At 59.5% G+C, this 12,695-nt stretch overlaps 1 protein-coding gene across 1 annotated transcript; it reads left to right on the forward strand.

The window, feature by feature from the left end:
* The first annotated feature begins 416 nt into the window (after positions 1-416).
* Positions 417-12,409, forward strand: SEMA3G (semaphorin 3G). Its single transcript, XM_083869131.1, has 16 exons — positions 417-614; positions 4,063-4,223; positions 5,243-5,305; positions 6,798-6,917; positions 7,528-7,618; positions 7,704-7,820; positions 8,070-8,212; positions 8,290-8,404; positions 8,499-8,568; positions 8,745-8,889; positions 9,125-9,356; positions 9,471-9,562; positions 9,833-9,874; positions 10,046-10,271; positions 10,555-10,694; positions 10,787-12,409. The coding sequence occupies exons 1-16, from the start codon at positions 527-529 to the stop codon at positions 11,249-11,251; spliced, it is 2,310 nt and encodes a 769-aa protein (XP_083725257.1). The 5' UTR covers positions 417-526; the 3' UTR covers positions 11,252-12,409.
* The last annotated feature ends 286 nt before the right edge of the window (positions 12,410-12,695 follow it).

Raw genomic sequence — 12,695 nt, forward strand, 5'->3', positions numbered from 1 at the left:
CCTGCCCTGTCAGTGTGCCAGGGCTGTGTGTGGCACCCTGTGCCCTCCTCGACCCTACTCAGTCCCCTTCCCCAGGTGGCCTGCTGTCCACAGGTTGCCTGGCACTGAGATAGGACCTGACAGCCGTGGGCTTGCTGGTGCTTGGAGATCACACCACGCTGACCATCCTTCTCGGAGGGCAGGTCTGTATGCCCTTTCCTATTCCTCCAGGAGTGCACGACTGGGGGACCAGAGTTTCTGTCCCTTGCTCTCCATCCTCAGGGATGAACCAGAGGTGCTGGCAGGGTCACTTCTGGGGAAGGGGTCTGCAGTAACCTCTAAAGCGTTGCTGGCAGAGGACACTTTGCGGGCGTGCGGAGTTCTCAGGGTCCCCCCGGGAGATGGAGCCGTCCCCCCGCGCATCCCCGCCGCCCAGGGCTGGGGTATGGCGGGGCCGGGCCAGGGCGGGCCGGGGCGGGCCGGGGGCGGTCGGATGTCGGCCCCATAAAAGCTCGGTGCCACCGAGGGCCGAGGGCGCGGCGGCGGGATGCGGGCAGCGGTGGCGGTGTCGCTGTCGCTGTGCTGGCTCTGGGCGGCGGGGCACAGCCTGCCCCGGCTCCGCCTGTCCTACCGCGGTGAGCCGGGCCGGGGGCACCTGCTGCGGGACGGGACGGGACGGGGCGGGGGGCTGTCCATAGAGGGGAGGGGTGTCCTCAGGGTCCCCGCTCCGGGTCCAGGTGAGGACTCTGGAGCCTCAGCTGCGGGCGCTGCGCCCGAAGTGCGGAGGGTTTTTTTTAGTGCCGTTGGTGGGCAAATTGTTCTGGGGGCTCGGGCTGGGCTGGGGTTTCGGTGGGTGGCTGCCCGGCACCTTCCGCTGCCCACGCGGGACGTAGGGGCCCCCCGAGGAGGAGAAGGAGGAAGAGAGGAGCCGGGTGAAGGAGTCGGGGGATGTGCCGCTTCCCACGGGGGATCGTCTTCCACGCTGAGTGCGGGGAAACTGAGGCACGGCGGTGTTCTGGCCCGGCACGCTTTGGCTCCTGTGCTGGGTGGGTGCTGCGGTGTGTGGGTGTCCCCCGCCGTGGTGGGTGCTCAGCATCCTGCCCTCGGCTGGGTGGGAAGGGGTGCCCGGGCTGCGCCCTTCGAGCCCCGTGGCGCTGGGGTGCGGGTGCTGGGGTGCCGGGGCCCCTCGGGGGCTGCGGGGGCAGTGCTTGGTTTTAATTAAAACTCTCCTTGTGATCCTGCTCTGGCTCGCCGCATCCCCCGCTCTGCCAACCTAATCCATGGGCTGCTCCAGCCAAACTTGACAGAGCCTGGGGCGCCCCAATCTCCTCCTGGCCTCAAAGCAATGAACCTGCTCTAAAAAAAAAAAAAAAAAAAAATCAACATAAAATAAATTACATAATGTATATCTTCCCCCTTCCTTCCCAGAAGGGGGAAAGACTTGGGCAGCCCAGCACTTCCAGAGCCTCGGGAGATGCAGTGCCAGGGAAAGTCTGCTCTTATGCTTCCTGGGCTGGGGGTTCCCGGGTCTGCCTGCATCCCTTGCTCTGTCCTGGGGCACAGCAGGGGACCCCAGGGGCTGCGTCTGTTGAACGGGAAACTGAGGCACGCGGTGCCCCCAATCCCCTTATCCTGGAAGCCCGGGATGGCCTGGTAATGCGATCCGGTGTCCTCAGGTAGGGCTTGGCAGCAGGGTGAGGAGATTTGGGGTATCACCAGGGGTGAATCGTGGGGCTCAGGGTCTGGCTCAGTGTCTGATCCACTCCAGCACAAAGTCCAGCCGTGCGGGGCCGTTTCCCAGGTGCGAGGAGCTGCCCGGGGCGCGGTGGAAGCTCCTCAGCCTCCCACGGCGAGTGAGCCACCTTTGGAAGCTTTTTTTTTTTTTTTTTTTTTTTTTTTTTTTTTTTTTTTTTCCTCCTTAAGCTGATTATTCTATTCGTCTTCCAAATTGGAAACAGAAACTGAAATTTCCCATGAAACAAATTCTGCCACCGCCTTCTCCCCAGGGGAAGAAAAAAAAAAATTCAATTAAAGACATTAGAGCCTCTGAAATTAAAACTGTGGTGAGCTGAAGCTCTGTTTGTACAGAGCTCCTCGACCCAGGCTCTGCGTGGCTGGTGGCTATGGCTGTGAGGGGACTTTGGGGGCTGACAGGGACAGGTGTTGTGCTGTAGGTGCAGTGGTGGCCATGTACCCAGCTCTCCCTCACAATTCAAGCCACTCTTTTCCTTTTGTTTTGACTTCCAGCAGTGGCTCATATAAGAGGGGGAAAAGCACTGTGCTGTTGTGTGGACCAGAGGCATTGCCCTGTGCCCTTTACTGTCCCTCCTGAGGGATCCTCACTTGGGGGGTGGCTCCCGTGGGAGCCCCACCCTGGGGTAAAGGTGTCCCAGGGATGGATGGGGCATGGCAAAGGGCTGTTCCCTGGGGAGTTGAAGAGGAAGGCGCCCTGAGCCAGTGTAACCCGAGGCGCAGGAGGAATTCATCAGGTCTGGGGGAGAAGGGGAGGCCTTGCCTGAAACAATAAAAGGAGCCTGCCGACTTCACCAGTGTTGTTTTGAGCTGGGAAAATATTATAGCTGGGCAAGAATAGAAGGAGCTGACAGCATTTTCCTGGGCTGGACCCGGCGACACGGGAGGACTTGATGCTGGGAGGACACAGGGAGGAGGGTACCAGACTGGGTGGAGGGACCGCCACTGCCTGGGGCCAGCTCTGCTTGCAAGCACAGTGGCCTTTCTGATGAGGATGAAGCCACTGGGACTATACCCTCCATGCCACTGGCATCACCAGTTAGGGCACTGGGGCTGCCCTTGAGCAGGGATAGGGTGTATGATGGGGTGAAGGTGTCTGTTGTCCCCTGCTGGGGATGGACCTTTGGACCTCGTCTCCATTGCAGGGCCTAGAAGACACATCTCCCTCCAGGATAGGGCATTATGTCGCTGGCCACCTCCTTGCTGGAAGTGACAAATGTCCCCCCAGCAAGAGCAGGACTTGGTACTGCAGTGTCCTGACCTGTGGTGACTGGATTTGTCCCAGCATCACCTCCCCTCTTATGGAGACATGTGTGGGAGATGCTTGGGCTGGGTGTTTCTCTGGGGTCAGCAGCAGTGGCTGGCAGTCTTCCGGGCTGGAGGGTGTTTGGGGACAGAGCTGTGCTCATCAATGGTGCTTTGTCCTCCTCCTCCTTTGTCTGGCAGGCACAGTGGCCTGGCCTGGGGTTGGGATGGGTTTTCAGAGCCCCATGAAGCTGAGCCATTCCCTCTGGCCCTCTGGCTGCTGTGGCAGCTGTGTGGGCGCCACTGTGCCGGCTTGATGACCCTTAAAGTAATTTCCCACTGAAAACCAGTTGAGCCACTGCCCCCGTGTTATTGTCACTGTGAGGGTCCCCTTGGCATCCCACGAGATTCAGGCTTGGGCTTGCTCTGGGGGCTTTGACTGTCAGACCGTGTTGCTTTGGGATGTGATGTCCCTCCCAGGGATGCAGCCTTTCCATCCCTGGGATGCCCCCATGCTGGTGCCTCTCCCCAAGTGCCTTGTCTGTGCCATGGAGGAAGCCTTCCTCTCAGTGAGTTCTGGTGGCAGTGGCAGCGGCAGGCTTTGTGTGGCAGTTTCCCCATGGCACTGGCTGGGTGCCTGCTATTGTGTCCTTGGCTGGCACCCAGCAGGGACAGGACCTGCTTTCTGCCCACTCCGTGTCCAGTCTTGCCACCATCCCAGCTCTGTGTGAGCCCAGCCTGGGGATGATGGCACAGCCCAGCTTGCTGTGGCACTGCCACAGTAGGAGTCTGGGGTGGTTCAGCCAAACCTTGCTGGGGGTGGCAACCTTGCCTGGGACCCTGCTGCTTGTCGACTCTGCAGCTTTGTCCTTGGCTGGCAGAGAGAACAGCACTCCATCCCAGGTTGAGATGTAGGCTGGGATGTCCATGCCTCCAGGAACGGATGGAGACAGATGTTGCAGTCTGGAGTGGCTGTGAGCAGCTCTACTGACTCCAGGACAACTCCATGATACTCAGAAGCAGCAGCTCAGAGGAACCCTTGGGGCTGGGATGGCTTCTGCTGATGCTTTCATCTCTTTCTGGCAGAGCTTTTAGGCACCAACCGCTCCATCCTCTTCTTTGGTCACCGTGGCTTCCTGGGCTTCCGCTCCCTCTACCTGGACGAGTATCGTGACCGCCTCTTCATCGGGGGGAAGGATGTGCTCTACTCCCTACGCCTGGATGAGGCCAATGCAGATGCCAAGGAGGTGAGCCGAGTGCTGCTGAGCATCCTGGGGTGTCTGTCCCCACTCTGGCCTCCTGTGGACCTGTCGGTGCCCAACTGAGCCGGGCAAAGTCATTCTGAAACAAGGCTTGCCCTGGGGACTGCCTCATGTCAAGTGCCTCGAAATTATTCCATAAACTTGTAGTGCCTGGCAAGGGCAGGCTGGCTGTGGTGGGTGGAGGGAAATTAGCTGGCAATTAGTCATGATCTTCAGCCTAGGAGACTGGTGGTGCAGCTCACCAGTGATTCCTGGGTACTGAGCATTGTTTTGGACACCACGCTTCTAAAAAACTGCGATTGGGAGATTGAGTGCTGCCTGTCCCCATCTGGACATCCCCTTCACAGGCCAAATATTCAGCTGAAAACCTGCAGAGACAAGGAGCTAAAGGGATCCATCAGTGCAAGAAGTTGTGCCAGGGTTCACCTGGCAAGGGCCCCAAATCTCTCCTGGTTCCTTGGTGGGAGAGGTGATGGAACAGAATGATGGTGCTCCCCTCCTCTTTCACCCTCTCCACTTTGACTTTTTGTTTTTGAAACACAGCTCTGGGCTGTTTCTAGCTGAAGAAAGAGGAGGAGGAAATGAAGTGCCCCTTGGCGTGCTGGGTCACTGCGGTGGAGTCAAGGGCTTGTGTACCCAAGCTGTGCTTGGTCTGAGAGCTGCTAAAGGCTGTGCAGGACATGGATTCCATCACTCCTGCTGTCCCCTCAGCACCCTTTCCCCAGGCCACCCACAAGCCCACTCCCTTCCAGGCCAGCTCCAGCCATCCCCAGCATGACCACCCAAATCCAACCCAGCTGCGGGCTGTGACTGCCAGGATGCATCTCCCCAGGAAGAAGGGCCCTGCCTGGGGTTGTAGGGTGGGAGTCCTGGGCTGGGTGGACTCCAGGGAGCTGTGGTCCCTTTCTCCATCCCCATGCCATTGGCAGCCTGGGGATGTGGATTTGCATGGCTGGGTCCCTGCTGTCCCCCCTCCCTGCTCCAACAGACCCTTTGTGTTCCAGATCTATTGGCCACCTCGCCCTGGGCAGACGGAGGAGTGTTTTCAGAAGGGGAAGGATCCAGGGGTGAGTTTCTCTGTGCTCTGCTCTGAGCTGGGGGATCCCCTTGTGCCAGATGGTTCCTCCCATGTTGGGGCTGTGCCATGTCACCTGTCTGGGTTGGCCTTTGGGCTCAGGGAACAGTTAATCCTGGTGCAAGAGGGAAACTGAGGCAGGAGGTCTGTGGCCAATCCTGGCCATGCAAAAGGCTTGCTCCAGGCTTTGGAAATCCTGTCTCAGTTGCTCTGCTCAGCCCTGTGGCCACAGAGTGGTGGCCAGTGTGTCCCAATGTGGCTGCATGACCAGGCAGGAATAGCTGGGCTCTGGGACTGGAGCTTGGAGGGACCAAAACCCCCATGCTATGCTCCAGACCCCAGCATGTTTCTCAGGCTGTCCCAGATGGTGGGAAATCTGTAACTGACTCAGGTTTGGTGACCTTGTTCCCTAAACCTTACCCCTCTTTGCATCCCCCTGCCCCAATATGAAACAGGGCTGTGGTGGGGAGAAAGTCCCCAAGGCTCCCCTGGCCCAGACAAATTGCTCCCCAGAGTCCTTGTTCTGCTCTCTGTGTTTATTTTACCAGCTCTCACCGACAGATCCAAGCCAGGGCAGGCTCAACTTTTTATTTTTCTTGAACATATATATTTTTTTTTTCACTTGCTATTTTAGAGGCTCTTTGCAAAGGGAAAATAAACAGCAGGAGGCTGGGAACCCCTGGGGCGGCTCAGCAGCAGTGTTCCCAGCAGATGAGGGGCCTCGAATCCCGCTGTGGAGGGAACAATGGAGAGCAGGCAGGGCTGGAGCTGGCCAGGGGGAGCTGCCAAGCTAATGGTGGAGAAGGATGGGAGCCCTTTTCCAATGGAAACTGCCAGGAGAGGATGCACAAAGTCAGAGGTGGCAGGTCTCCAGCCCTCGGAGTGTCATTGCTGCTGTCCCCCAGAGAAGGGGACAATTCCAGACAGCAGCAACCAGGGCTGCTCTGGAGGCAGCCCAGCATGCCTGTGGGTCTCTGTCTCTGTCTCCACTGTTTCCTCCTTTTGTTTCATCCCTGGCGTAAGCAGGAACATGATGGGGAAGGATGTCCCTGCATCTGGTCATGTCCTGGGCGCCAGGGGTTTGGGGCAGGGTTTGGAGCTTGCAGGGCAGGTGATGTTGCTCCCCTGGCTAGCGTGGACTGTGTGACAGGGTGAGTGCACAGGTGCCTGTGGGCAGGAGATGCCCAGGTGGCAACTGGACCCCATGTGGTTCCCCTGGGATGCTCTTGGCAGCAGGAGGACCAGTAAAAAGCCCTGTCGTTTTGCAGTAGGCTGGGGTCCACCCAGATATAAGCAATATCAGTGGGCACAAGCTGCCACCCCAGATCCCTGGCACCGTGCTGGAGGCAGAGAGCCTGGGTGGAGCCCAGGTAGTCAGGCTGGGGCTCACCCACTGTCATAGGGTTCCAGGCAGAAGCAGGGAACTGGGGGTGGGCAAAGTACCAATACCCAGTGACTCTTCCTGTCCCCTGCTGTCCCCCTAGACTGACTGTGCCAACTATGTCCGTGTGCTGCATCCCTACAACCGGACACACTTGCTGGCCTGCGGGACAGGCGCCTTCCACCCCATGTGCACCTTCATCTACGTGGGGCACCGTGGCGAGGTAGGGCAGCATCCCCAGCAGGACACCCCTGGAATGTAGATCCCCATTTCCTGCCTCTCTCCTGAGGGGCTTTGGGACTGCATGGGGACACTGGATGCGTAGTTTGCTCTAATGTGAATACTGGTGGGGGCAGTGTCAGGAATCAGCTCCCTGCTGTCCCCTTTTCCATCTGCTATGCCCTGTCCAGCTTTACCACCTGTCTGGCCTGGGACCCCCTTTATAGACTTGTCCCCAGGGGCTGGTGTCCTGCCAGGGGCTGAGGAAGGGGTGGCATTTTCTCTTCTCCCAGCTCACTGCTCATAAATCAAGTTGGCTGGGGCGGAATGGTAGGACACCCCTCAGAGCCCTCCCCACAGCCTGGCCCTGTATGGGCAGCGGGAGCCCTGTCTGTACCGTGACAATTCTGACCAGGCAGGCAGGCAAGCAACAAGACTGGCAACTTCGGCTGCTGTGCACCCTCATGGGATCAGTCTTGCCTCAAAAAGCGTGGATCCTGCTTCCAGTTGGTCTTTTGGGTGCACTGAGTGAGGTGCAAGTTGGGCAGGGACCAGAGCTGGCCCCTGCATGCCTGGGCACACCCCAGGGCTCACCTGCCTGCTCCCCTCCCCAGCACACCTTCAGCCTGGACCCTGCCAGCGTGGAGAGCGGCCGGGGCAGGTGCCCACATGAGCCCAGCCGTGCTTTCGCCAGCACCGTCATCGGTGGGTTGTCTTCCTCAGGATCTGGGAGCTCCGGGGGTGTGTCCCAGGGATGGTCCCCGTGCCAGACAGCTGGATGTTTTTACAGGTGGGGAGCTGTACGCTGGCCTCACTGCAGATTTCCTGGGACGCGATCCTGGCGTTTTCCGCAGCATGGGGACCCGCTCTGCCCTGCGCACAGAGGTGGACCAGCGCTTACTCAATGGTAACAGCTTCCTTCTGCCCCTCCATTTCCCCCAGCAGGGCTAATGCCAGGGACTACGCACCTTGTGGTGGCCAGAACATCTGCTGCTATGGTGCAGCATCCCCCCTGCCAGCTAAGAGCAGGGAAAGGCACCAGGGCAGCAAGGTCTGGGGGTGGCCCTTGCTGGCATCCAGCCCCAGCACAGACTGGGGGTCTGGAGGTGGCAGCTGTGCCCTCTCTCCCCACCTGACATGGTGCTTTTGCTTGTAGATCCCAAATTTGTGGCAGCCCACTTGATCCCAGACAATGATGACCGGGACAATAACAAAGCCTATTTCTTCTTCACGGAGAAGGTAGTGGAGGCAGACAGCAAGGAGCATGCCATTGTCAGCCGTGTGGGGCGTGTCTGCGTGGTAAGATGCTGGTGGGGACCGTGGGGGACAGGGATGCATTAAGTCACAGCAGTGGCCCTGATACTCTGTCCCTGCAGAATGATGCTGGTGGCCAGAGGGTGCTGGTCAACAAGTGGAGTACCTTCAACAAGGCACGGCTGGTATGCTCAGTACCTGGCCCTGGTGGCATCGACACCTACTTTGATGAGCTGGGTAAGGTGTGCATGTAGCTGTATCTCACTGGAGCTCATCAGTTGATGGCTACTCAGTTGGATTCCAGGAAAAAAATCCATGCTTTCATTTCCAGAGGATGTCTTCTTGCTGAGGACAAAGGATGGGAAGAGCCCAGAGATCTATGCCCTTTTCAGCACTGTCAGGTGGGTGGTGCAGCTCCAGCCTCTGAGGACATCCAGCCACAGCTGCCCAAGCCCTGCCCTGTCACTGTCACCAAGGGTTGCTGGCTGCTCCCCTTGTCTCCTCGGGGTTGTTGGTGTTCCCACTGCCAGCAGTGCCAAGCATGGCTCTGCTGGACTCACTCTCTGTCCCATTGCAGCCACGTTTTCCGGGGCTCTGCTGTCTGTGTGTACCGCATGGCCGACATCCGGGAGGTCTTCAATGGGCCCTTTGCCCACCGAGAGAGCCCCCATCACCGGTGGGGTGCCTATGAGGGCAGGGTGCCCTACCCACGGCCGGGTGTGGTAAGTGACTTCCTGGTTTTCCAGGGCCCCTCTGATCCTCCAACTGCTCTTTTGGAGTGGTGATGGAGCCATCCCCCATCTTCTCACATCCTGGAGAGGCCAGCTGTGGTTTGCCAAAGTCTGGCAAAGGAGTTGAAAAGATGGGACCCAAAACAGCTCTGAGGTGTGATAGAGGGGGAAGGAGTGATGGTGGCTGGGGTGGCTAGGCTGAGCTGGTCCCCTCTTGTCCCTGAAGTGTCCCAGCAAGACCACTAACCAGCCCCGGCAGCAGTACTGCACCACCAAGGACTTCCCTGATGAGGTGCTGCACTTTGCCCGCGCTCACCCCCTCATGCACAAGCCTGTGTACCCCCGGCACCGCCGGCCCCTCCTCGTGAAGACTGACCTGCCCCACCGGCTGCGCCAGCTCGTGGTGGACAGGGTGGAGGCCGAGGACGGGCAGCATGATGTCCTCTTTCTTGGCACAGGTGAGCAGCAGGAGCAGAGTGCAGGAAGGAGCCGCAGAGCTGGGTGTCCCAGTGGGCATTGTCCTGGGCTGTGTGATGCAGGGTGCTCACATCTCCATTCTCCTTGGCCCCCAGATGCTGGCTCGGTGCTGAAGGTGGTGGTCATGCAGAAGATGAGCTCAGCCATGACTGAAGAAGTCATCCTGGAGGAGCTGCAGGTTTTTAAGGTGACATTTAGTGCCCCACTTGCAAGGCAGGGGGCAGAGGGGTGGGCTCAGGTCGGGGACACATATGGGGATGGAGGGTCAGGGCTGTCACTGCATTGTTGGTCTCTGGAAGGTCTCAGGATTATAAGGGCAGAGGGTGGCTGGGGGTGGCATATCTTCACCCTCCCCAAAATATTCCTGATGTTCCGCCAAGCCCTGGTGGCTCTGAACGGGCCAGGCTGTCTGTGGTGAGGATTATGCCAGCCTGATGATGTCTCCCCTCCCCTACAGATGCCTGTGCCCATCACCCAGATGGAGATCTCTGTCAAGCGTGTGAGTACAGATACGGCTTGGCCACGGGGCTGGGGACTGGGCAGGTGACCAGCTGTGGTCACCAGCCTCTTAAAGCCATGTAATGCTTGCCCTGGGGTGTCCTGGCTGGGCCCCCAGGTGCCAAACCCATGAGGGTTGCCTACATTCACCACCTTGGTGCTGTTCCCCCAGCAAACACTCTACGTGGGCTCCAGTCTAGCAGTGGCCCAGGTACGGCTGCACCAGTGTGAGTCCTATGGCACTGCTTGTGTCGAGTGCTGCCTGGCCAGGGATCCCTACTGTGCCTGGGATGGCACTGCCTGCACCCACCCCCAGCCCTCCGGCAAGCACCGCCATCGCCGCCAGGACGCCCGCCACGGTAACCCTGCACACCAGTGTCTGGACCAGAACCTGACTGGTGAGAGACTGGAGGGCCTGCAGGGCTGAGGGTCTTGTGAGGTGCCCCAAGATGTCCTGACATGCCCCTAGCACACAGAGGGTCTTGTACCCATTCCATGTGGGCACCCTCATCTGCCCATCTCATAGACTAGGACATGCCCCAATAGAGGGTGGGTGCTGCTGGGCTGGGTCTGGGAGAGAAGGGGATGAAGCTAAGGATGGTGGCCAAGGAGGGCTGACACCTGAACAGGTGGAAGCCTGGCTCTGCTCTCCCTATGAGCCTATGCCTGTCTTTGCCTTAGTGGATGATTTTGAGAACATTGAGGAGAAGGTGCTTTACGGGGCAGAGGATAACAGCACCTTCCTGGAGTGCGTGCCCCGGTCCCCGCAGGCCAGTGTGCAGTGGTTTGTCCAGAGGCCCCCCGACGAGCAGCGGGATGAGGTGAGGCTCCCCTTGCACCTGCTCCCCTTGCGGGGACATGGGAGGGATGTGAGGCCAGACCGGGACCCTCCCAACCTCACGGTGGCCAACAGGTGAAGACGGACGAGCGGATCCTGCAGATGGAGCATGGGCTGCTTTTCCGCAAGCTGCACCGGCACGACGCCGGCATCTACTACTGCAAAACTCTGGAGCACGGCTTCACCCACATGGTGGCCAAGACCACCCTGGAGGTGATCACCAGTGAGCAGCTGACACACACCTTCCCCCAGAGCCGAGGGGACAAGGTCCCACACCTGCTCTGCCCCGAGTCCCCGCTGGTGCCACAGGCTCCCAAAACCTGGTTCAAGGACATCATGCACCTCATTAGCTCCCAAAACTCCCGGCGAGTGGAGGAGTACTGTGCCCACCTCTGGTGCAGCAGCCGGCCCCACCACTGCATGAGCAAACTGGCCCAGGCCAAGCTGGTCCTGGCTGGTGTGGATGTGGCCAAGAAGGGACGGACAGCCAAACCCCACAGCGAGAGGAACCGTGTGCCCCGGCAAGCACCGGCCACTTAGAGAGGGCAGGGCAATGGACGTGGGGCAGCTGTGGGCAAGTACCAGCTCCCTGTGCTGCTGGTGGCCCCGGGGGCCTCTTGCCCTGGTGGGTGGCTTGCAGTGCTGCCAGCCTGGTCCCCCCGGCCAGAGTGGATGGGCAGGTCCCTGTCACCCCCAGTGGTGGCAGGGTCACCTCACAATCAGGTGGTGAGGTGGGACTTGTTGGCCCCCTGTTGCTCTTGCAGGTGATGTAGCAGGTGGGGGCCGTAGACCCCGAGTGGGCTGGGGCACTGGCACAGTGCCACCCAGGCCATGCCGTCACCCAGATGCTGGCTGGATCCCTCCGTGAATACTGAGGCCGTGTGTGGTGCCCTGGGGAATAGCTGATGGCTCCAGACTCTTTCCATACCAGTACAGAGCCTGGGGAAGATGATGCCTGCTCGTATGGGGGGAAAGCCAGCATCATCCCAAAAAGCCTCTGTGTGCAGGAGGAGCCCTGTCACCCGCTGTGCCTGGGAAGCCAGAGCTGTGCTGTGCCACCCAGGATGTATCCCGGGGGACAGTGCTCCTTCCTGCCTTCCCCTGGCACTGGGACACACTCAGCAGTGCCAGCCTGTTCCTGGGTGCAGCTCCCCACTCCCCCTCTGTCCGCCCCACAGCCAGTTTTACAGGACAAAAGCAAACAGCTGCGGGCAGGTTAGACCTGCTCCTGGGTAAACACTGGGAGAGGTGTTAATGCCACCACTGTCACTGTGCCCAGGTGGGAGCAGGGACAGGCAGAAGGCAGTCCCAGCAGTCTGGGGGGCTGCACCACAGCTGGGGTGGTTTCTGCTGGTTGGTGACCCCGCAGGGCTGGGTGGGACACGGCTGGTTTGGGTGGGCTCCTGCTGCCTGGTGGAGCTAAACCAGCACGCAGGGCCTTCCCCAAACGCAGGGGTTGGGGGTAGGTGTATAGGAGGGCACCTCCAGGCTTCCTGCAAGGTGTTCCTTGCTTTCCTCATCCGACATGAGCTCACTCGTGGTCAGCCCCGTGTGATAAAGATCTGCCCCTTCCTGAGACAGGGCAGCCCCACACAATGGTGTGAACTGCAGCCCTGCCCGGACAGGCATTGTTCAGAGCTGGAGGAACGGGAAAGAAAAATAATAATAATAATAGTAATAATTAAAAGGCCCTAAATAGCTCACACAAAGCCAGGTCGTGATATCATCTGTGTGTGTGTGTTTGTGCTGCAGCAGCGGCTCCCCGGGAGCAAAGTCCCTCAGCAGCACTGCCCCATCCCACAGAGACGGGCTGGGGGTCCTGGTCCCCTTCTCCGGCTCCCTGTCCCACCTCTCCTGCAAACTCCCTGTGTCTCCTGGGATGGGAGAGCTGTGGTGTGGCTGGTAGGCTGGGACATGTCCTGCAGGGAGGGGAGTGGTGCTGGTAGCTCTGATTTATGGGGCCGGATGGGAGCCAAGCACGTGG

The sequence above is a fragment of the Zosterops lateralis genome (genome assembly GCF_965231275.1).
Source record: "Zosterops lateralis genome assembly, chromosome: 11".
Classification (NCBI taxonomy): domain Eukaryota; kingdom Metazoa; phylum Chordata; class Aves; order Passeriformes; family Zosteropidae; genus Zosterops; species Zosterops lateralis.